Genomic DNA, 26,768 nt, shown 5'->3' with positions numbered 1-26,768 from the left:
CAGTGCTCTAATGACAGTAAAATAAATTCTGTGTGCCAATAGGATAAAAATTCATATGCTATCATAGAACTATGAAACTTACTCTCCCTCCCGACCCCTCCACCGTAGTGTGCCAGGTATACTATAATCTTGGAGAGGAAGAGAGCCCTGACACCCTACCCAGCCACCGGCCACCTCTTTCTCTTCATTTAGAAAAACAAATTGTAGAAATTACTATGACCTACCCCATACATCCAACACTGAAATAATTAATGTTAAATTTTGGCTCAGATTATTTTAATTAAAAAAAGATTTTTAACAATAAAGCCCCTGTACAGTTTCCTCAAGTCCAAGGGGAAAATAATCTTGTTAATTTCCTTTGACCCTCTTCTTAATGAATAGGGAACATTCCAGTATCTCATTTATCATTTTAGAGTGGATTGCTTTTTGATTATATTTCACATAGCATGTAGATTTCTATACATTTTCGTTACTTTGAAAAAAAAAGTAGTGATAGCATTATTTAAAAATACATAAGGAAATATTACAACATAGTTGGTCAACCTAGACTTTCATATATAATAATGATATTAATATAAAGAATTGAATAGAATTCCTTTCCTCTATCACTCATTTGTCTATTGTATATTTCTAGGAAATAGCTCTCCTTGTTACATAACATATATGGCAGATTTTACTATTTAATGATTCTAAATGAAAAGTCAGATTTAGGGAATAAACTTTTGGAGGTTTATTTTGTAAGTTCTAGTTTCCAAATTAGCAAATTTACCTTCTGTTCTGGAGTAAATAATTACCCAAATGAGTATACATTTTAAATGTTTTTTGTTCTTTGAAAAATCACCATCTTTAAGATAATGTCAGAGGGTAGTGAAGTTTCTGATCCTGAAGAAATGTACCTTCTTCACTTACTACCTGTCATCATCAAATATTCTCTCTTAAGTCAACATGTTGTGGATTACAATTTGTGCTTATGATTTATTTACCTCTTTTTATTGTGATATGCATAGCAGAATTTACCAAGTCATCTTGTTAAACTCATTAGCAAGAGGGTAATAGTCATAACAGCCTTAATGAAGTATTTTCCCTTCAGAAGGTTTAGAAAGAAAAGTGGAGGGTAGGAGAATGTAAGCCTTCTACTTAAAAAGCATTTTTCTCTAAGAACTTAGTGCTTAAGTTGATCATCTCTTGAAAGTTGCCCAAACATGATATCTCATCTTCCTGTTAATAAAAGGTACTACTGAGGTCTCAGTAAGGCAGGGGATTGAAAAGGGTCAAGAACTGTTTTCGATAATTCTAGTGAACAACTAATTAAATGTTCTTAATTTATGTGTTTCTAAATCAGACTATTTATTTTATTAGTTGATTAGTGTTAACTTTATTATAATCAACTTTAAATTAGTATGAATGAATACTTAGCACACAATGAACTAAATCCAGAAATTAAAAAAAAATTAAGGCATTGAAGAAATAACAACTATGTAAACATTCAGTTTTTCATGATGATTATCTGGGTTAATTTACCAAGAATTGTATGCTAGCCAAAATTAATTAAATCATTGTAATAATGACAATGTTTATAATAATCTTTTTAAAGATGGGTAATTTAAAATTACTTTGTTATATTTTTCATTTATATACCATGAGCATTTCTTATGTAACTTTTTAAAAAAGGCCTTGAAAACCAGATTTTAATTGCTATATTATATTCTTTCCTATACAGTAATTTATTGAATAGTTTCCCTTTTGTTAAATAACACAGTGATAAGCACATTGTAATTACTGGACTTTTACATTTTTTATTAACTGGTTCAAAGGTATGAAATTTAAGACCATGTAATTTGCATTCAAATTTATATATATACACATATATATAATATGTATGTCTATATATTTGTGTTACATAGATTTACAGATATGTATTTGTGTGTATTTAACTCCCTAAATCCTCACCAAATTTTCAACATTATAAATTTGCTAACTGAATAGGCAACAGTAATTTCTTATTACTATCTATATGAATTTATTAATAAGATTGTTTCCCATAGATATATTGATTATTGTTATTTATTCTATAAATTGTCCTCATCTTTTCCTCCAGTTATTTCAAGAGGGTTGTGTTTCTTTCAGATTTGTAGAGCTCTTAGTGTTTTACTAAGATATTTTGCCAATGTGATATTTGTTCAGACATTTGAAGGTTATATGTAAATGGATCAATTGATCCTCACATATGCAGGCACACATGTGTTTTTTGTGTGTGTTTTAAGTTGGAAAATCTTTTACATTCCAAGGTAATTGAAATGTATTCCTGGATTTCATTCTACTTTTTACTAATAGTTTCATCCTCTTTGAAATTTCATCTTTTTCTCTATCTGGAGTTTATATTTGTGTATAAAGTTAAAGTTTAATTTTTTTCCAAAAAATTTATTTTTCATTTGTTTAATAATTCATCACTCATTGATTTTTATATTTTCTTCTTATTTTGTTGCTACATGTACTTGAGTTTGTTTCAGAACTGTCTACTGTATCTCATTTATTTTTGAGTCAAACCATTATTCCATAATTTTGATTAAATTTTATAATATTTTTTAATAATGACAGGTATTTTCATCTCTTCTAATATTTTCTGATTATGTATTTATTTTCTCAGATAAAAATTTAGGTTCTTCTTTTTTTCAATTTCTTAAAAAATAGCTTTTGATTGAAATTGAGTTAAACCTATAAACTTGTTGGGAGAGAACTGAATAATAATTTTGTAGAATTCAGTCTTAACCAGAAGTATTGTATGTCCATCAGTAACATTTTACCATTTTCTATATATGATTATCAAACATTTCTTGATAATATTGATCAGTTTTTTTGCTGTTTATTATATATACCAAGTAGTCATTGCTGATGTATAGAAAAGCTAATTATGTACATAGATATGTTATATAGTCTGTCTTGTTAGTGTGCTGTTAGTGGTAAGGAGTGCTTCCATTTGTTCACATTAGTGTATGTTCTGGACAGATGAGTGTAGTTTTCTTCTTAGTTGATCTCTTGTATTTTCTTAATATTCCACTAGTTAAATATTATTTTCATTAAGTAAATCTTGTGCTTTGTAAGCAAAGCAGCTCAGGGCCATTACAACAACGGAAATAACTTGATAATGTTTGTGGTCTTCATTTTTATGAAAATTGACATTTTGTGACTTTGGGGGCTTATCATATTAAATAACTTTACTCCTTAAAACTCTCATAGTTTTATCATATTTTTAAAACAATTACAAATTGTTGAAATATTTTTGCCTTCTGGTTTTTATCATTCATCACAGTAGATTAAGCTCTACTAATGATTTCTTCAGCATATTTTCTTAATAAAACTAGAAGCTTAATACTATGCAAGTCAAGCTTAACATGGATTAACATCAGTCTAGGATATTCCCAACAGAGCCATAAAACTAGGCATTAGCCGACTCTTTTTGTCACACAGTGATACTAAACTGTCTTCAAAACAACTCGCAACTAAAATATTAACTGTCAAAGCAGAAGTTTATTATTTCAGGTATGTTAATTTATCCATGATGTCTACTTAATTAATATGTTACTACTAAAACAGATTTCCCAAGCATAATTATTCTTTAAAAGGAAATAGTAAACATATTTGCCATGTAAACTAAATATCATTTAATTTATTGTACATATTATTACCTTACAGCTCATGGGGCATTCAGAATGGGACCACAAACGAGGGCCACGAGGGTCACAGGTGAGTAAGTTCCTTTGCTTTTCTTCTTCTCTTGCATTTTGTTTCTTAACATTTTGAGATTTCTAAAACTCAACAAATTATAAAATCTAGAGAGAGGAGGAGGCGAAATAATAATGCCATTTGTTTTAAGTTAGTGATAACTGAAGGCTGGTTTCAAATCCCAAAGGCAGATGCCAATATATTCCTCCGAAGAGCTTTCTGGAGACCCAAATTGGTTGTGTTTCTCTGACTGTAGATTTCATATTCATTTTTATCTTCGGAATACATTTTGATCAGCATCCCACTCTCTTGATTTTACTCACTTCATTTGGTAATTATTCTGTTTTCTTTTCTCTATCTTCCTGTTTGTTTTTGGTTAAATATTTTGAAATACAATCAGAGTAAACCTTGAGCTAATTACAGATTTTGTCTCTAAATTAGCTGTCTTCGTCTTAGGAAAATAGAAAGATGAAAGGACCTATTATTTTTTAAAAGAAACAAGTTCTAAACCTTTCTATATTACCAGACTGTTTTCATTGTCTCACTTGATGTCTTAGGCAAAGAGAAAACCTTCCATGACGCATTTATGCTTTTTAATGACCTAATTAGACAATGTGGAGTTGTTTTGCTTCCATAATTACTTTGCCTGACAGAATAAAGGCTGTTTTACACTAAGAAAATTATCACTCCTCCTAGGATATTTTGTGAAGAAATATTTAAAAAATCAGTTATCTCATAGTAGCCTGTGTTTACCTGACTACATACATGCCCCCGTAAAAATTAAGTGGGTGAAGCATTACTGCTGGCGTTCACATTTTCTATTTGCCACACACAAAAATTATGGTTACAAGAAAGAGAGATTAATGTGCAGTACGGTATATGAAAGCTCACTGTGAAATGGGACATTCTCCCAAGTGTTTTACAAAGCTGAAGTGAACCTTTGCTGTCATTAAGTTTGCATGAATAACTGTTTAATTTAGGTCCCTGGGAAAATTAAACCAGGTAAGTTGTTTTCATCTGAGATTTTAGTAGATGTGCTTTTGTTTTGTCCATTATCAATTTGATTAGTAAAAAAGTACAAACCAGTCCAGTTAAATTAGAATTCTTCCAAAGATTTGATGACTTTACTATACCTCATTTAATTTCCCTTCTTCGTTTTTTCTCACCACTCTCCCACTGTACACATCTATAATACTTTCAATCAGAATTTGCTGCAGGGTTGTTAAGGAGATGATGAAACTAATATGTGGTAAATGCTTTGTGATTCTAAATCAATAAAAAGTAAAGGCGAGTACAGGTAAGAACCTCCGTGATTTCTGATTATGGACACCAGAGGCATTTTGATATTTCAAACATGTCAGACAACTTTCTGAGGATATATCCCTTTAAAGTGATATAGTATTATATTGTAAAATGTTCAAAATGTGCGTTATTTATTCCCCATATGAACTCTCTGGATATAACTTATCTTCAGATTTTGATGGGTCACTCTGTCATTATAAATTGAAAAAAAAAGTCAGAAGAGCACGACATTGTGTTAAGTTTAAACATCAAGAATGCAAAATAAAAATTTTTATATTTTTTATATTCCAGATATTGCACATAGCTAGAAAGTTTCAGAATTCTACACATACACACAAATGTTTTCATAAATAAAGTTTGATTATATTTGAAAGCTAGAAATGGTTTTGAAAAACAAAGGCATTAGAATGTTTTTGTATGAACTATCATGGTCAGCATCAAGGCATGTGTGTTAGACCTCTAAACTAGCTAAAACATTTTAAATGTAGTATACACCTTTGTCTCACTTTGATTCCTCAACTTCAGATTAAAATTGTCAAAGTAAAAAAAGGAAAAAGACATACCAAGAAAATAAAAACAGTAATTACAGCAACAAAGAGAGTTATTCTTCAGAAATTCCAAATAAACAAAGTAGACATTAAATAATGTCACTTATCTGATTCTGATTCCCCACTGGGATAAAAAGAAAGGCACTACATTTATGTTTTAGGTCATTGATCCCTTCTTATCTTACCATAATTTCCTTGGACAGTATGTCTAAAGCCTTTAGGCATTCCAACGAAATTTCAGACAGACTGCTTTTGAACACAGATCTCTTAATAATTTACTAATACTCCAATGCCTTGCTCAAATTCCATCTCAGGTTAGTTTAATTAAAGACGGGTTTTTAAGCACTTACTGTATGTACAGCCCTATAGTAGTTCTATCTGTGAAATAAAACTGATTGACAAAGTTTACGGCATTTCAAGAGCTCACAATTATGTTTGGAAATAAAGAAATAGATGATTATATAATTTACATAGAAGGCAGACTTGTAGAGGTAAAATTAAATATATAAACAGGTGTGATTAGACTTGAGTGGGACAGAGTATTTATCCCTAGTAGAACTGGAAGATAATTTTTGGAGTTGATGGTATCCGAGGTGAGCCTTCAAGGTTGAGTAGGTTTCAGAAGTGTGAAGACAGAGAAAGGGAAACCTTCCAGTGAAAGTCTGGACTGGCTGAGTGTGGGACATCTTTGGATATACGTGAATTTTCTTTGTCATTGCTCTATAAACACTTATTGGCTAGGGATTGGGACTATCGTGAAGGAATAATCTCAAGATTATCATTCATTATTGATTCACTATGAGGAGGAAGTAAGGAGCGTCAAGAGTGTGAAATGTAGTACTTAAAAACAACGCCATTACCGCAGAGCAGTTTACGGGAAGATGGTGAAGTTAGTATTAGCAGTATTGAGAGAAGTGAAGGTGGGGGAATTCCACACAGATACTTGAGGTGTCCTTCTGGTGCTCTGTAGCCAGATTAGGCAGAAGATGTTAATTTGGAAATGCATATTATACATGTAATAACTGAACTACAGCAGGAGGTAGCTCTCAGGAGAAGAATATTTAAAGAGGAAGACAGAAGAGAGGCTGATTTTTAGACAAGACTCACTGTAAGGGCCAGGAAGAGCCTGGGGAGAGGGTTAAAACATCCCTGTGGTCTCATGGGAGACTAGCTGAAGGAAAAATCACACAGAATCATAAGTAATATACTCTCAAGTTACACCAAGAAGAGGGCTGAGATCTCAAGGACACAATAAATACGGGAAATGCCTTGGGATTTAGTGATCAGCTGGAAATCAGGGGACTTTGAGAATGCAATATTGATCAAGAATGCTGAAAAGCAGAATACAGAAATTAGGAAGAGAATAGTGTTAGAGTAGAAAGCTCTCTCGGAGGAGTTTTGTTTTAAAAGAAAGGCAGGATTTAAAAAGATGGCAGCAGAAATGAGTGATTTTTAAAAAATCTTTGGTGATGTATATAATTTTTAACGGCAAAGAAGAAGAAATCTGTGTAGAGACTAAAACTCTGAAAATCCTCAATTGTGCCCAGTGTAAGGACTGAGAAAGTAATGTGGTTCAGGAAAGGGAATGCATTTTATTCCAAAGTTCCCCTTTTGGCACCTGTTTGTATGTCTTCTCATTCTCCACCACTCCCTAATCCAAATACTACCATTCACCCTAGTTCAGCAAAACTGACTATGTTCTCAAATGAACTACTAGACAGAGCCACCAAAAAGCACAAAAGAAGGAGCTTTGGAAGGAAAGTAAAGCTACCTATGCAAGAACAAAAGAGAAGAAATAGGGACAGACAGTAAAAAATGAAAGAGAAATTATGAACCTAATAACTCAATTTTCTTGGTAGAGAAAGGGTGCAAAAAGTCAGGGATGTAATAGGGGAAAATCTTAAATGGTAGAAAACTGAGTAAATTATCTTGGATATCTAAAAAAGAGACTGGGTTGATGTCTGTGCATCAATAAATGCCTTATAGAAAGCAGAGGTGTTTTTTTTTAATTGCCCTTTGTGAGTGGGTAGCCTGCAGGACACATTTTAACCTATTTTACTTTTATTCAAAAAATACCTATTTTACTTTTATTCAAATGTCAGGCACTTGCATAGCCTTTGAGAAGTCAAAAATGAAGTAAACAGCTTTGGTCTCAAAAAAACATATAATTTTACCTAAAGTCAGCTTCAGCTCAGAGGATAAAAAATAATCAGCTAGTAGAGAGGGTATTAATCATAATAATGATTAATCTACTAATCATTAATAGAGTTAAGCTTCTGGCTTTCCTGCTACATGCTTACTAAATAAAAGACTCAAATCTGATGTGGTCCTCCAAAATTACGTTATATGTGGCTTATCATAGATGATAAGGTGTGCCTTTCTAATGCTTGTTGTATAGAAAAATGCATATCTTGCTTCAAGTAAATGCCAACACTTAATTGCATATGACTCTTTAGCCAATAAGAATTTAGTTCAGATTTATTTATTCTGTTTTCAATATTTCTGTGACATAATTTGTCAATCTACTCATAGCTTTCTGGCTGGTTTTCTTGATTCTTTTTTTGATTTTTAAAGTATGTACTCCCAAATAGTAATGTACTTCCAAATTAGGGAAGATGCTAAACGATAAATAAACTTCCAGCAGCATACAGAATTCTTATCTGGCAGTATGCCCAGTAATACCAAATGAAGTTCAGGGGATAAAGTTCTCAGAAGGCAATTAGGTTTTTTTTTTCCCTTTAAATTCTTGAAGAAAAGTTTTCCAGTGGGAAGTGAAGAGAGGCAAAAAAAAAAATTACTCTTCTTTGAAAACTTAAAGGTAGTAAGGTAGAATCCCAACAAACCAATAATAGGCAGTTGAACAACATGGATTTGAACTGCATGGGTCCACTAATATGTGCCTTTTTTTCAACAAATATATTGGAAAATATTTTAGAGATTTGCAACAATTAAAAAAAAGCATTTTCTTTTCTCTAGCTTATTTTATTTTAGGGATACAATATATAATACATATAGCATACATTCATGTGTTAGTCAACTGTTCATATTGGTAAGGCTTCTGGTCAACAGTAGGCTATTTTTTTACTAGTTAAGTTTTTTGGGGTCAAAAGCTATATGTAGATTTTCAACTACAGTCAGGGTTGGTGCCACCGACCCCTATGTCTACTATACTTATCACTTAGTTGAGGGTCTTTGTAGAAAAAGATTAATTTGTGAATTTCCTAATATTTTAATATACTAGGAACCAACAGGCCCTTATTTATCAATAGTTAGAGAGTTGCAGGTTTTTAAGTTTTTTAGTATATTATTTATGTCTTAGTATCAGCAAGATCTTTTCAACTAGACTTAGGACCACTTAATGAAGAAACGATTTTTTCTGTGCCTATCTAGCCTACAAATGATTGAAGTGTTTCTTTAGACAATGAAATTATGTTTGGATATTCCTAAATAATTAAAGTATTGTTTGTACAATATGAGAAGATGGCTGAACTGGTGGGCAGGACAAAGGTTGTTAGATATATGAGGTTACTGGCATGCTTAAAAAGGAAACAAAAATGGAAACCAAAATTCATGAGATGCAGTGAAAGCAATTCCAACAGGAAGCTCATAGCAATACAAGCCTACCCCAAGAAACAAGAAAAGTCTCAGTCTAACTTTATACCTCAAGGACCTAGAAAAATAACAAAGGAATTCCAAAGCTAGTAGAAAGAAGGAAATAAAGATTAGAGCAGAAATGAATGAAATAGAGACTAAAGACACAAGAGAAAATAAATCAATGAAATGAGCTAGTTCTTTGAAAAAATAAGCAAAATTGATAAACCTTCAGCTAAGCTCAGAAAAAAACAGAGGATACAAATTAATAAAATCAGAAATGAAAGAGAGGTTACAGCTGATAACACAGAAATACAAAGGATCATAAGAGACTTCTATGAAAAATTATATGCCTACAAATTGGACAACCTATAGAAATGGATAAATTTCCAGAAATGTACAACCTACCAAGACTGAATCATGATGAAATAGAAATTCTAAACATACCAATTAGTAGCAAGAAGATTGAATCAGTAATCAAAATCCTCCCCACAAAAAAAAGTCAAGGACCAGGTAATTTTACTGGTAAATTCTAACAAACATTTAAAGAAGAATGAATATCAATTCTCAAACTCTTCCATAAAATAGAACAGGTAGGAACTCTTTCAAACACCTTTTGCAAGGCCAGCATTACCTTGATACCAAAATCAGATGAGGTTGCAACAAAAAAAGAAAATGACAGACCAATATCCCTGATGAACATAGATGCTAAAATCCTCAGCAAAATACTGTTAGGAAATTGGTGCAACACTACATTAAAAGGATCATACACCATGGTCTAGTAGGATGTATTCCAAGAATTCAAGTATAGTGCAACATCCACAAGTCAGTCAATGAGATACCACTTTAACAAAATGAAGGATAAAAATTGTATGAACATCTCAATAGTTGAAGAAAAAGCATTTAACAAAATTCAACAAAATTCTTATCCATTTATGATAAAAACTCTTTACAAAGCAGGGGTAGAGGGAGAATGTATTTCAACATAATAAAAAACATCTGTGACATGCCCTAGCTAAATTTATACTCAACAGTGAAAAGAAGAAGCTTTTAATCTAATATCAGAAAAAAGACAAAGATGTTCATTCTATTCACTTTAATTATAGTTTTGAAACTCCTAGCCAGAGAGATTAGATTTAAAAAATAAATAAAAGTCATCCAAATCAGAAAGGTAGAAATGAAATTGTCACTATTTGTAGATGACATGGTATTATACACAGAATACTCTAAAGACTCAAAAAACTGCTAGCACTAATAATTGAAGTCAGTGAAGTGGCAGGATACAAAATCAATATGCAAAAATCTATTGCACTTTTTTATAATAATATGAACTATAAGAAAGAGAAATTAAGAAAATAATCCCATTTATGATTACATCAAACAAATAAAATACCTAGGATTAAATTTAACCAAGGAGATGAAAGGCCTGTATGTGGAAAAACTGCAAGACATTAATGAAAGAAATTGAAGAAGACAGAAATAAGTGGAAATATATTCTGTGCTCATGGATTAGAAGAATTACTATTGTTAAAATATCCATACTATCCAAAGTAATCTATAGATTCAGTGCAATCCCTATCAAAGTTCCAATGACATTTTTCAAAGAAATAGAACAAACAGTAGAAAAATTTGTATGTAAACACTAAAGACCCCAAATAGCCAGAGCAATTGTGAGAAAGAAAAACAAAGCTGGAGGCATTAGGCTCCCTGATTTCAAGCAATACTACAAAGTTATAGTAATTAAAACAAAATGGCATTGGCATAAAAACAGATACATAGATCAATGGAACAGAATAGAGAGCCCAGAAATAAACCCATGCATGTATATGGTCAATTAATTTACAACAAATGAGCCAAAAATATACACTGGGGTAAGGACAGTCTCTTCAATAGATGGCACTGGGAAAATTGGGTAACCATGTGAAACCCTTCCACTATTTTCACATATACAAAAGTTAAAATGGATTAAAGACTTGAATGTAAGACTTAAACCACAAAACTAAAAGAAGACAAAGGTGGTAAGGACCTTGACTTAGATAGTGGGGATGATTTTTTGAGTCTGACACCAAAAACAAAAGCAACAAAAGCAAAAATAAACAAGTGGGACTACATAAAATTAAAGCATTTCTGCACAGGAAAAGAAATGATCAATGAAATGAAAAGGCAACCTACTGAATAGGAGAAAATAATTGTAAATCATATATCTGAAAAGGGGTTAATAGCCAGAATATATAAAGAACTCATAGAACTCAATAGCAAAAAAAAAAAAAAAAACAATATAATTAAAAGGCAGAGGATCTGAATAGACATATTTCTAAAGAAAACATACAGATTGCCAACAGGTATATGAAAAGATGCTCAGCATCATTAATCATCAAGGAAATGCAAATCAAAACCATAATGAGATTTCACCTCACATCTGTTAGAATGGCTGCTATCCAAAACACAAGAAATAAGTATTGATGAGGATGTGGAGAAAAGGCAGCCCTTGTGTACTGTTGGTGGGAATGTAAAGTGGTGCAACCATTACAGAAAACAGTAGGGAGTTTCTTCAAAAAATCAACAATGGAACTACAACTTGTTGGTAGTGTTACTTTTTCTGCAATGGTTTTTACTTACATTTCCTTCTTTTCCCTTTTCCATATAATCTAACAACTGTTACAACTGGTTTAGAAAATTGTTCCAATAATTGCACTTTTTGGCAACTCTCCAAGGAATTTTTTTTTTTTGGTCATGATGTGAAATTTTTGAATTTTGTTTGTATGAACAGGGACCACATGCCAAATTTTTGTCTGGGCCCTACACATTTTAAGAGTGACCTTGTCATTTCATGCAGTACTATCAGGCAAGGTTGTTTAATACTAATAATGCTTCTTTAATAATGTCTATTTAATACTTAAGGACCCTCTTATTTTAGAGACTGTGGACATCATTCACATGATGTGTGTACTGCCTTATGCTTGCTTTTGTTAAGTCAGAACCTTCTGGCACATTATATGAAACAAGGCAAACATAGGTATTTCATACCTATCTTGTCCATTAAATCCTCCTTTAGGTGTTTTACATTTCACGTGTTGGTCAGATCTATACTGTTGAGCAATCTTTTACCTTCTTCCTCCATTCTGTGAAATTGCTCTTATCTAGTTTAGTGTTATATCTTTAATTTGCATTGACAATGTTATAAGACTCAGGGTAGAAGCTTTCTCTGGGTACGCGTATTTTTTTAAATGTCCACAACATCCACAATATTGAGAAGATGGAAAGACATTTCTCCTTGTCTTTGTTCAGAGAGAGAAGAACGGTGTTTCCCTTTAACAGCTGAACCTGGTGGTTTATTACTTCTCTTCTCTGGTCTCTCCCCAGTAGATGCCAGTAGCAAATTCTTCACTCCCTAGTTGTCATAATGAAAAATATCTCCAGACATTGTCAGGTGTCCCCTGGAATAAGAAATGCTCTAGTTGAGAACCACTGTGATTACAGCTTCATCTCTGCCATGCATATAGAAGGCAGTCAATATGTATTTGCTGACTAATTTTAACATTTTATATAGAAAAATGCTTCTTTAAGAAAGAGCTTTCAAGCTCTGAGGTTCCATCTTTAAGTTTGTGAAGCAGCAATTTTAAAAGAGCATATTCATTCATTGTGAGGTAGTTTACTCACAGTACAATCATATTCTAGAAAACTAGAAGAAGAAAATGCATTTTTTCCACATTTAAGCATGCAGGTTGTTCAGAGGAGCAGCCTGAATGTGACAGTGTCCATACAGTGGTTGCACAGAACATGTGTTTTCTGGTGAAACTGATGGATGACCTTGAGTAAGTCATCCTTTTTTCAAGGCTCTCTGTTAAAGTGCATTGATAAATAGGAATCAAACCAGTCCACAGAAATAAAAGGGAAAATTGCCACTGGCACTTAGCTTCCTCCACCCTGGTTTATAGATTAGTAGACATGTTGTTTAATACTATTGAATGACCCTCTTATCTTGGGGACTGTGGACATCATTCACATGACACATGCACTGCCTTATGTTTGTTTTTGCCAAATCAGAACCTTCTGGTACATGATATGAAACAAAACAAAGAAATGAAATAAGTAGCTGTGGATGACAGGTGTTTATCTGCAGGAGCTGTAAATAGCTTAAGCAGTAGTCAAATTTACTAAGAGTACAAAAGCATGTCTTGGAAGAAATAAAAATACTTAACATTTTAAACCACAGACAGTGGATTTTTGCCTTTGCAGCTTTTATTGTATTCTTTTTAAAAAGATATCTTGGAGTAAACATTAAGAAAATTAATTTTTCCAAGCATTTTACATTTAAGTTCCATAAATACAGGCATTCTAGAAAGCTCACAGCTTTAAAGTTTGCCTTCTACTTGCTAGACTTAAAAGAAGAAAGGTATGCTACCTTTATTACTGTTTATTTTATCTTTGAATTGCCATACCTGACAAAGGGAAATAAGTTTTATTTCATTCTGGGTGATTTTAAGCAATCTCTGGGCATAAAGATCTTGTTCGTCATTAATTGTGAAAACATACTTAAAAAGGAAAATTTGGGGGCAGGGGGCTTAAATTTTTACTCATAAACTGATGAAAAAGCTACTGATTTTTTTTTATAATGTTTCACTTTGGAGAATGAAAGTTGCCTAGCGGTTCTGTTCTTGATTGTCTTGTTTTGTGTAGAGTATAGGCATTGCATAAAATTAAGTAAATCTGAGGAACTGCTGCTAATAATTACAAAGCAATGTCCTGGAACAACATTAAAGATGTAAGTGAACTGAAATTATCTCAAAAGTCATAAAAATGAAGCTTCTTGTCATGTTTGATTTTTCCAGAACAGAGGGGTTTTGTTTTTTGTTTTGTATTTGTGGTGATGCTTATGCAATGGCCAGTTCCTGGAAAAATGAGTGTTACAAGCTAAAGCTTGTTCTTATTGGAAATCTGCAGGTTATCAAACTTGACTCAAAATTGTTTGCTTGCTGTATTCTGTGGCCCTATGCTTAAATACTTCTTGGTGACAACTGACATTTGGCTCTCTACAGCAATTTCCATTTTAAAGTTTTGTAACCATGTTCTTCACAAATCATTTTAACCCCTACTCTACAGGAAGTTGTTCACACAGCATCAGTGATGCATACTTAAAAGAGCAATTAAGACAAACAAAATGTTTGGGAGGAAAAAAACACAAAACTCTCAGAAGGAGATGGTCGATGAGACCAACAGATGGAGTAGAAATTTCAAAAGTAAACCAGCATGATCAGCTAGGAAGATAAAGAAGTGTAAACATAAATGCTAATTCTCACAGGATTGGGAGCAGAGGAATGGAAAGAAGCTATCAAAGATGATGCAGAAGAGACCCAAGGGGAAAGAAAAAAAAACAAATTTGTGAAGCAATATAAGGATACAACCATTGCAGTCATGCTAAGAAGGCTAGAAACATACCTAAAAGCTCTTGGATTCTGGGCATTATGATTTGGGGGTTTGGCATGCTTTGCACCCAGAATTACTCTCATTATCCCTAGCTAGGATTATGGTGACTTGCTGCCATAATTTATTGACAGTTGTCTTCCAGAACTTCAAAATTATAGTGGTATGATGCACATTTTTTATATTTTTTGGCCTTTGTGTGATTTTTTAAAAATAAGCCAGTGCACCAAGTAAGTTTGTGAAATCTAATCCTAGAACAATTTTGTTTCCTTTTTAATGTAGAAGAATAGTATGACTTCAAATAAGTTTTGCTACACAGTATAATTACAGCAGTCAGCTTTATTGCATGCTAATTATGGCAACCCAATACATAGTAAGTTTTTATTAAATTTTCCTAAAATGAATGAAAACATGTTAGAACTAGTGAAGTTAGAGTTTAATTTATAAAGGTAATTTTTGCTGAACCAGGGTGTCTTGAAGAAATTTCTATTAATCCACAATAAAATTTAGCAACCCCCTAGAATTTAGTGAGATTTTTTTAAGGCATAAATAATAGGGCCAAAAAAGCTTGCTTTTTAAAATTTATGATATTCTTCTGCCTTTGAACTTCTCTATTTCAGAGCATACAGATAAGTTGAGATCCCCTCATTTTAATGACTGTGAGTTATATTATAGGCTAGTATTATATTACTTGAACTGTAAACTGACATTACAATATGAGGATAATTTGTCATGTTGGTATTAATAAAGAAGGTAGAATTTCAATAGAGTTGACCCTTGAACAATGCAGGGGTTAGAGGTACTGACCCCACACACAGTAACAAATTGGCACATAAAATGACTCCCCAGAAACTTAACTACTTTCACCTATTGCTGACCAGAAGCCTTATGGATAACAGAAACAGTCCATTAACACATATTTTGGATGTTATTTGTATTTATATATATATACTGTATTCTTACTGTAAAGTAAGCTAGAGAAGGGAAAATGTTGTTAAGAATATCATCAGAAGAGAAAATACAGGACTATATGGTATTTATTGGAAAAAAAATACATGTATAAGGGGACCTCTGCTGTTCAAACTCATGTTGTTCAAGGGCCACTTGTATACACTTTCCCGTCCGGAATATGCATCCTCTCATCTTCAAAGCCAGTGTGAGTCCCCCCTTCCTCCTCCCCTCCTCCTTTCCCTTTGCTCTCATGACAGGGACTTTTTAAGCGCAGGAGTGATGGTGCCTCATGAAGCACAGAAATCTGAAATTTGCATAAAGACTTTAATAGAACGTAAAACACATTATATGTGACCAGGCTTTTCACTATTTTTTGCCATTTATTTGGCTTAAAACCAATGGAACAAACTGAACTTGGCATTGCTATTTCTGTGCAAAAAGAAGAAAAATATATAATTTTTACTATTTCTTATGTTTTGGTCTTGGCACTGTGGCTTTTGTTTATGGAAAAAGACAGGGGAGGAAAGTGCATTATTTTAACTTCACATGATAAGTAATCATACCAAACTGAAATTTCCTTAAAAAGCATTTGTTCTTTTTTCCCTTATTATTACAATGTAGACTGCTACTAATTCAGTGCAAACTTGAAAAAAGAAATAATGTTAGTATCTTTTTAAAATAACATTATAGGTTTAAATGCATCACTAAGATTACATGGTATGTGATTATATTTATCATATATATAAAATATATGGTCTATTAAAATTCAACTAGTTTCTGTGCCTATGCATGAATAAGGGAAACCTTTTATTATGGATATTATTCTCCCCTGATAAATTCTTATAAAAATTATATTTATTTTGCTTTCAGTAAAATGATAGCTCACAGATATTATTAAGCTTCCTTGTAAGTGCTTTATGAACATAAACTACTTTAAAACATTAGCTATTTTTATCTGGAGTGGATTTCTACCGAATACTAAATAAAGAAAAATAGGAATATAAGTAATATCTCTGGCAGTCGTGAGAGTTTTCATGCAATATAGGAAGTAAACAATTTTCCCAGAATGGACAATGTACTATACATGTTTTGTGCATAGCTAGAATATATTAGATACTATGTTACATTAAATATCAAATAGTTAAAGCCTTTTTCTCTTTTTTCTGTATTATAAAGTATTTCAAACATGCAGTGAAGTACAGTGAACAATATACAAAAAACATGTACTCACCACTTAGATTTAAATACTAACATGCTGTATTTCACTTACATTTTTTCTTGATTGACAATTGCTTAGAAATATTTTTACTAAACTTTTTCATAATGTTTTAGTTAAATTTATTTCACTATTTGACTATGTGGGAAGTTACAGAGTATGGAAAAAATTAGTTTGCAAAATAATTAGAGAATATGAAAAGGAATATGGAAGAGACTAGTTTTTCAAGGGGATAAGGAAGATGCATTTTGTTTGTTTCTTAAGCATAGTACATTGATAAATATATGTACAGTAATATCTGCTGTAATACCATTTTGCAGTAGGCTGATGTTTAACCACTATATTAATAAATATACATCCAGAAATGGGTTAACATAAATACATGAGTAAAGTCATAAGCATGCCCTGTATTAAAAGTAATAAAATCATTATCTCTTTGGAAATGCTAATAAAAGAATACAATAAATTTTTTTATCATTGACTATTCTATTCTATATAGGTTGGCTTTGTTAGCCAGATTTGACATTTTTTTAAATCATATTTTAAAAATCATATATTTTAAAATAACCAGATCAACCTCTTAAAATCAACTCTATGTAAAACAACTCTGAAATTGGAAACTGATATTATTATCTGTTGCTATAATGTTTTTTCTGAAAGTACTAACTTTCTATGCAAAGTATGTAAATGCTTAGTGGTTGTTTTAACAGCTTAAAAGAGAAAGACGTTTTACATACTTTTATTTTAAAAGTTTTAACCATTTATATGGGAGTTGGATTATAGGTAGTATACTCGCCTTTTCTTTAAGAACCTTCTAAGTGTTGTCATAGTTGAATGTACTATAAACGTTTTTGTAGAGCAAAATAAAAAAACTAAAATAAGAATTGTAAAACCCATTAAGACGTCACCCTGTTTAGCATTTTTGTCGATGACTCATCCAAAAAATTGTGCACTTGCATTTTGACATTAAAAACTAGGATAGGTAGCTAATTGTGAATGACAGTGTAAGGATATAGAGAGTGTATTGTCATTAAGTTCGTTAAGATACTAAACTAATAAGATTAAATGGAAGGAGAGGAAATAAAATTTGCACTTAATTGTTTTTGTGAAATTCCAGTATGGAAAGTGCCTGCCTGTTTGTTCATAAACGGACAAAAAGGAAGCCTTAAAGACCTGGGTTGATTGACTTCAAGCTCAGCGTCCTATGGTGTTTCTAACAGCAAGTGCACCCTTGGGCTTCATTGGCAGTAGTAGTTATGGCAAACAGAGCAGAAGGATTAATTTAATAAATATGCCCTGGTCACATGACACAGTTTTGTGTGTGATTCTGAATGTCGGATTTCAAGGGCATCGAAAAGCTGATGCACATACACAGAAGATTGTCCTTAGGAACAATGTGGGAAAAAAGTATGCATTCTTGAGTTAACAGAAGTGTCAGGATATAGAAGGGGAATAGTTTTGTTTTTGTTTTGTTTTTTTCTTTTTTTCTCTTTGTAGTTCTATAAGGTACTATCTGTACAAATGGATACAGCAAAAGTGCAGTCAGATTTTGCTTGAAATATGAGGAAGACATTTCTGGCAATTCAAATTGCATTAGAAATAAAGTAATGGTTTTTCTGAATATGAAGTTGTTTAAATGGTTGTTATATAGAAAATTTTTTATTAGGGTAGATGTGCTAACTTCTTAAAAGTGTGCTTCCTGGGTATTTCTGAATAGTTCATGACACTAAAATCTCAATCTCCTAAATTAATGTGCCTCAAGAGAAGAGTGCTGTAATTGTGTTCTTCATTTGTGGAAATTTCTAAATCTAGGCAACACATAAGTTTTAAACTCAGATTAAGACTGTATTCTATACAGGGAAGAATTGTCACTTCCCCTTGGGGAGCAATTCTAAAGCAGCCATTTTTGTGATTAGTAATATCTGTTCAGTATTATCTAGGAAACTTATCAGAGATTCTGATTGATAGATAAGATTTTAGATGGAGCTGGGAAATCTTCCTTTTAAGAACTTCCTGAGGTGATGTGAAGAGAGCACACGTCATTATACCATTGACTTAAGGCAGAGGAAATGGCTGGTGAATATATTTCAGTGCCCAAAATAATCTTTGTCTTATTCCTGCCTGAATTCTAGAATTAGAGCTATATTTTTTTTACTACTCCTTGCTAGGTCATCTATAAATTATTAGGAGCTTACTTTTTTATTGATATATCATTTATTCAATAGTATGAATGAAGCATAATAAGCATAATGCTTGATGATGAAGATCTAAGGACAAAGAAAGGAAGGGACTTAGTACTGGAGTTGACAGGTAAACAACATTGAGGATTGATGCCCACTTCTACCAAATTCTGGCACCAGGACAATAATTTACACAACTCCAAGGAAAGCTTTCACAGTTTAATCTATGTAAGTGATGCCCCCTGGAGTTGTGCAGTGTGCAACATACACAGCTGCACACATGGCCCTATTTAGCCCTTTAAATCTACATTACACTCATAGCAGAATGACTATTCTAAAACCTAAACATGATTGTGTCACTCTGATGAACTCTCAGGAAAGGACACAAGACCTATTATTTTCTGACTTCTAGCTTTCTACTAACATCTTCCTTCTCTCTCCAAAACAGATCAAATTTCTTGTCCTTCAGATGGTATCATGTTACTTCACTCTCCTCTGCTTTTACAAGTGTGTTTTCTCTGCCTGTAATAAATACGTTTTCCTTTTTTTTGTCTCCTTAATTTCTTCTTTAATACAATTGAGACATTGAGAACCAACTCTTATTTAAGCATTAACTATGCTCCCATAACATATTGTCATCCATCATGAATGTATCATAGACCTTAGAATACTGTGCAAAATCTCCCACCAGACTAAAGCTGTGCATGTTCAGGAACCATGTCAGTTTGAATCTCCCATAGTGACTACCACACAGAGGTTGTTCAAGAAATGTTGAATCAATGAATGAGTGATTGGGACAAACAGCATGACATCTGAGCACCCAGAACTTTTATTTAACTCACTTCACCATTTGGCTGTGGTGTGACTTTGCTTTAATCTGACGATAACTGGAGTTCCTACAGGATTCAGGAAAGCATATTTTGAAGAAATGAAAATTGTTCTAACAGAGTCTAAAGTATTAAAAATATCTTATTACCAATTATACGTGGTGACAATATTTACCAAATTGTAGAGCTACTACTGGTGAAAGGTCTAAATAAACCTCTTGTTCTTTAAAGATTTCAGAAGAACTTATATTCGAGGAGAATTGAAAAACTTTTAAAAACAAGAAATCCAGAAAGTAATGGAAATCAAGTTTATGATAACTTGTTCAACTTACTTCTTAAGTATTTTATTAGTTTAATTGTAATGTTAATTTTTAACAGAAATATGCCGTAGCTTCCCAGCCAAAATTCTAGAACGATTTTTAAATGTTACAAAACTTAGAATGTTAAATAGATCTTTCTATTAGCTTAAAAGTCTTCACTAAACTACCAAATAAAAACCTACTCTTTCCAAACTCAAAAATAAAAGGTTAAAGTTTTATGAAATTTTATAACCTTTATCCAGTACCAAATCTACATTTACATGAAGATTAACAATGTCCTTTCTTCTGCATTTTTCCACGTTTTTCCTTCTGCATTGATTGCATACTTAGAGTTTTTAAGGCTTTATGTTAAAAGTTATGGCAGAACATAAAAATATATAATATCTTGTCACCACAGCAGGGAGTAATAAATATCTGTTGAAAGAATAGCTGTTTGCATAGACAAATCATTTATATATACAAGATATGCAAGTAATTTTAGTGTTTCAAATAAGACTATTTATTCACCTCCATGACCGCTGAACTCCAATTCTGTAGTTCAAGCATATATTTCATGGCTTTACCTAGAAGTTATCTTTATAAGGTATATGAAATAACAAAATCAGAAATGTCAATATGTAATATCTTTCTCCCACATTATTTTGAGTGGTACTAATCAGTGATTACCAGTCAAAATGTGATCATGCATCTCTAACATTGAACTTTCCAAGTTTGGGTTTTGATTCATCTTGAATTAATATGCCAAAGAAGAGATTCCTGGTGCCTTTTCTTCTCATTGATTTTGATTGTAATTTTTCCCATTGCTCCTGTACCAACAGATCAAAGATTTTAAATAAAATATTAAACATATATCTTTAGTTAACCACAGGAAAAAGAAACTAACATTCATTGAACGTTTTGTTTTATTTTTTTTTGCAAGATATTGCACTAGGTATATTATTCACATAATTTATTTTAATCTATAAAACAATTCTGGAAGGCTGATAATAATTCACTTTTCAACTAAGGTGTTTTGAGTATCTCCTGTGGGTGGGTACAGTGCAAGGGGTGAGCAGTTCAATGGAAAGAGAACAAATTTTGCCCCTCAGGAAGCTCATTGTGTAGAGGTTTGGATAACATTACACATTTACAAATGAAAAGACAGGGAAATCCCTTATATGACTCAGAGCTAGAAAGAGGTAAGGTTGTATTCAAACTCATGTCTGTCTGAAATCTGTCATCCTGCTTTTGATTCTACTATGCTATTTTACCTCTCCGCAAGGTACATTTAATATCTGATTTATCCTGAGGCCTTCAAAACACTACCAGATAAGGTACAAATTCGTTTCTTTATTCAGTTGGTTTTTTGATACCATTGCTAATTACCATCTTTTAAAATAGATAAGTTTTCACAATTCATTGAGTAAAAATGACTTTAATTAGAAAAGTAAGCCCTGTATTGTGATGGAGGTTAAAAATTTAGAGTCTCAGAAATTTAAATATCTGCCAGGTCAATTTTTGAGTAGTGGGTTTTCCGAATAGCCTTGTAAATGTGCAGAAAATAAACATTTTAGAATTGCTTTTCTGACAAAAAAGACATGGTGGTTTCAGCCAACAGAAATACACCACTGCCTTTTCTGCTGCCAAGCCTGCCTTACATAAATTAGATTTTTTTATGTACAATGCGTGAAGTTCTTCAAACCTGTGAAGCTCTCTAACCTTCCCGCTTTACCACGTAGGCAGCAGGGCTGTTAAGGAGGTTAGTTTATTTATGATGGAGTAGAAATTACCTCTGAATGTGAACTTTGGAAGACCTCTAAAAGCACTGCACCACTTTAAACAGCAGCAGCCCACTGAGGTAAAATTTACTACACCTCCTCATCTTAAAGCCGAACATCTGTCAAAGCAAAAGGTTATAATTAAGTTTCCTTGGAATTTCGTGGAACTACAAATTTTAGAGTGTAGTCCTGTGGAATTCCACACTAACTGAAATGAAAGACAGACTGGTGTGGTGCTGAAGAGAATGATCTTTGAGGTAGTAAAGATCTCAACTCCACCATTAAACACATATGCCACCGTGATGTAGTATTTAACCTCTGGAAGTCATGATTTTCTCATCTGGAAAATGAGGTAATATTTACTTGGTAGGGTTGTTCTGTGGATACAATACACCGTAGAGCATTAATCAAGAGTATCTGGAATAGAGTAAACACGCTTATTTAACCGTAGCTTACATCCTCGTAGCCATCATCTGCCACCACTATGCCCATCCCGACCAGCCCACCTCCTCCTCCGCCATCTGCTGCCATTTATGCACTATATATGGCACAAAGGAGCAAGGTCTTTGCTCCCACCTTGAATTTCCAGACCATGCGCTACTCATTTTCCCATGGGCCACAGAGAACCAACTTATAGTCACCTGTATTGAAAGGTCCCAAGTACATTAATTGGTAGCATTTTTTTTTTCTTTTTCCCAAAGACACCATGGTATCTAACAGTCATCTTTGGCAAAGACAGCTTATGCTACCTTCCAAACTCTCCACTGAAAAGATGATCAGCCTGAACTTACTGTCACATAGTTGTTTTGATATATGAGAAATGGCATCATAACTGAGCTCCAAAATGGAAATATCTTCCTTCCAATTCCTTCGTTCCATTTCTATAAATGTCACTGAACATACTATTTATTGAGTTACCTCTGATTACATAGGTAAGACAAATTATCTGTCTCACTTGGAATGCCTGCTTCTCAAGTAATTTATGAGAATGAATGTAATATCATCCATAAAGTATTTCTCAGGCATTTTCAATGAGAATACTAATTTTTATGTCCTACACTTTGCAAAACAAATTTAGACTAAGTTGTCTTCATTAAAATTGGTTTTTAATTTTTTTAATTAATGTTCTTTTCACTTGGCATCAAGCAAAAGGTGAACTTACATTAAGTAAATTTCAGCTTCTTTAATAGTTATCAAATAATTTTGTTAGGGCTAATATATTATTTAAGATTAAGCTATAACATTAATGAAGATTAAGCTGTTAAAAGTTATGATTAAAAGCAGAAGAAAATAAAACTCCGATTATATAATTACTACAAAATGAAGTTTAACCTTAGAAGGAATTTATGACAGCCCTACAAGCTGGTTTTGATGTACACCGTGGGTATTAGCTGATTACCAGGCAACTTCAAAAGTCCACCGATGCTCTACAGTACTTGTAATAATGTGGCCTTATAGATGGGGGAGTGTTTGGGAATCTTTTGTATAGATAGGTCACACACACGCGCACACACACACACACACACACACACACACAGTAATATACAGTTTATTACATCATTTAATATATAACAATTTATATATGTACGTATAATTGAGTGTGTGTGTATATATATATATATAGTTCAATGTGTAACATCTTTCAGATTGCTTGGGGTGATCAATAGACTTCCATCCACGTGTAAAGACTTCTGCTTCACTCTGGATTCTATAAGGTCATAAATTTCTGTTAAAATTGGCAGTTTATACAATTTCCACTCTGAGGCTATTTCTTTCTTTCACTCTCCTATCTTTCCTAAGCCCTAACTACAAATTATAACCTTAAATTTTTTTCTTTAGTTTCTCATACACATGCTGATTGAAGAGAAGGGTTTTTTTTTTAATGTACAACTAAATTCAAATATGTAAAACTAAGAAAAATTAGGTCAGCATTGGCATATAACCACAAGTCAAAGAATTTATACCTGGAAATGGTTGCCACGCCTTAATTTGAACTTTATATTGCACTAATCTGTTAACTGAATGTTACCAAGCGCATTGGTTGAATTCAGCATTACTGGTCTTTGAGTTTTCTTTTTGTGGTTTTGTAGGAAAATGTTACCTTACCATTGTGAAACAAGGGATCTGAGAACAAAATGAGCCTCAAATATTAGTCTCCAATAGTTGAATAATGAGAAATGTTTCATATTTTATCATTTGTATATTGCCTGCTGAATGTTATACTAGCAGGAAATAGCAAAACTGACTAAAAATAAAGAAGTAACCATCCTGAAATAACAGTACTACATACAAACTAATTAAAAACAAGTGCTGAGTAGTCTGGCAGAAGCATTAAGATTACTGGAAAACAGGAAATAAGGATTGCCTCAGTCTTACATAATATGGAAGGACAAAATTCTCTACTAGCAAGAAAGAGAAGAAGGACTGACTCTTTGAGCATTAAGCAGCCAGTTACCAATGGAAATGAGTTTAGAAAGGCAGTCTCCATTTTTAAGGATGCTCAGTTTGTGGGCATTCACAAAAATACAAGTGGTCTAAAAGAAAACAATTTCTTGTCATTTACCTAAGACATTTACAAGGAAAATACTGTATATTCTTTCTTGGCCAAGCGTTGCACACACAGATGGACTTTCTCAGATTTCAAACAGAGCATGTCCAACTGTTAGAATACAAGGTGCAGCAACCCAGAAAGAGTATACCATGGAATTATACACAGGAGTAAAAGTAAAAGATAAATTAATAAGAATTGAATTAATATATGCTTTCTAGTTTCTACTTTTAGATCTTCAAGTTTCAGAGCCAATGTAAAGTTGAGATTAGTTATTTGTAGTTTTGTTAGGCTTCTTTCACATTTCCATTATAGCACACAGCTATACAGTATTCCTGTAAGTGTGCATTTAGAGAACATTCTTTGAGTATTTTGTGTTAAATGCTGTAAATGTGTTAAATGCTATTTATTGAGTTACCTCTGATTACATAGGTAAGACAAATTATCTGTCTCACTTGGAATGCCTGCTTCTCAAGTAATTTATGAGGATGAATGTAATATCATCCATAAAGTATTTCTCAGGCATTTTCAATGAGAATACTAATTTTTATGTCCTACACTTTGCAAAACAAATTTAGACTAAGTTGTCTTCATTAAAATTGGTTTTTAATTTTTTTAATTAATGTTCTTTTCACTTGGCATCAAGTGAAAATTATTAGCTAAGCATGAGTCTTGCACACCTGAAAAACATAAAAGAGCTATATATCATGTACCAATTCATTAAACATGCAGCACTGTGTCTCTGCTGCATGGCAGACACTGTGTGGGGCATTATAAATGGAAACACAAAAACAAAACTGCCCTGTTCTTAGTCTAAGGGATGGAACATCCACAATGCAGTGTGGCTGATACTGTGTTGACAGCATGCTCTAAGAATGATAGGAGCCTGTTAGAAAGATACATGAGATAGGGAATGCCTAGTAGGAAGGAGAGATCACATTTGAGTTGACTCTTTAAAGTTGATTAGGAATAGGAAGGTCTATTAGTTGATTAGACCATAGGTCTAATAGTTGATTAGACCAAGGAAGAGGTGTGGAGGACTTCCCAGACAAGATATAAAAGCTTAGCAGAATAGTCAAACAGTAAAACAGGGCCGAGAGTGCTGGTTAGGAAAAGGCTTGAGACAAAGACATCCTGAAGAGTCCTTATATTTTGAGATGATACTTTCCTAGAGCTTCTGAAGACATTTGACTGGAACTAACCCAATCAGATCTGCAATTTAGGAAGATTATTCTGATAGCAACATAGATAGAACATAGATTGGTCAACACTTTTAAAAGTCATTCTGGTAGCACTTGGGTCATAGATGAAGTGAAGGTAAGACATTTGGGGCGAAAGACAAGTGAGGACACTATGACAGGAATACAGATAAAACACAAGCTGGACCAAGGGTGGCAGAGATTGAGAGGAAGGATGTGCCATGTCCTGTGCTGAGGCTCTCTTCCAGAACCTCCTCTAAATTAGATACTCCCCTCCTCATATGTCATCATCACTTAACTACCACAGCCTTTATGTTTACTATAATTTTTAATAATTTTTTACTTATCCACTTATCTCTCTCCTAGATGATAACCTGTAACTGGATTGAACCCATGTATGCTTTGTTCACAGTTGTGTTGCCAATGCCTAGAGAAATACCTGGCACATAGTAGATGCTTGATAAATATTTATCAATATATATAAAGAACAGGCAAATGATAATCCTTTTTCTTTTTGAGACAATGAGGTATATGGCATAATCAATCATTGAAATAGGAATACAGGAAGGGTAGCAAACTTTGGGGGAAATATGAGTGAAACTTGAAGCCTGTAGAGATGGTTTCACTTAGAAGTCATCACCATCATTCAGGAGGCAGTTGAACATATAACTGTGAAATTCATGAGAAAAGGCCAGACTAGAGATATAGATTTGGAAATTATGAACTGAACCAGGTGAGGTTGGTAAATGGAGTGAGGAGAATAAAGAGATGGCATCTTTCAATACAACCCAGAGTAAATGAATTGCATCAGAAGTCCTTTCGAGGAGAAAAGTATTAAATCTTGCCGTGGTATCCATAGTAGCAGGAACAAGGACCACCCACACTATCCATGCAGTGCTCAAACAAGGAATCAAGAAAAGGTTCCCGATTTTAAGGAGCTAGCTAGGGCAGAGTGACATGAGTAGACACAGAACTGTGGTGCTTTGGGAGCCCAGGGGACAGGCTGGCATGGTGGAGCAGCATCACAGTGCATGGGATCCCTGTGTGTCAGGAGTGTTGGGAAGTGATGAAAGGATGGGTCAGGTAGAAAACTACTGGGACACATCTTGTTGGCCTGCTAGGAATTTGCAATTCAGCCAGTAGGTAGGGTAATAGAGAATCAGTAAAAGATTTTAAGGAAGG

At 33.1% G+C, this 26,768-nt stretch overlaps 1 protein-coding gene across 3 annotated transcripts in view; it reads left to right on the top strand.

Annotated features, from left to right (window-relative positions):
* PDE3A (phosphodiesterase 3A) overlaps positions 1-26,768 on the top strand; it is a 305,023-nt gene that overhangs the window by 176,891 nt on the left and 101,364 nt on the right. For all 3 annotated transcript variants that reach the window (XM_037020355.2, XM_037020352.2, XM_073223613.1), the window contains one exon: positions 3,694-3,744. In XM_037020355.2, coding sequence (XP_036876250.1) covers positions 3,694-3,744 — 51 coding nt within the window. The remainder of the gene's footprint in view (positions 1-3,693; positions 3,745-26,768) is intronic.

This window comes from Manis javanica, chromosome 15 (assembly GCF_040802235.1).
Source record: "Manis javanica isolate MJ-LG chromosome 15, MJ_LKY, whole genome shotgun sequence".
Lineage (NCBI taxonomy): Eukaryota > Metazoa > Chordata > Mammalia > Pholidota > Manidae > Manis > Manis javanica.
Note: the sequence above shows the minus strand (reverse complement) of the source record. Positions and strands in the feature narration are given on the sequence as shown.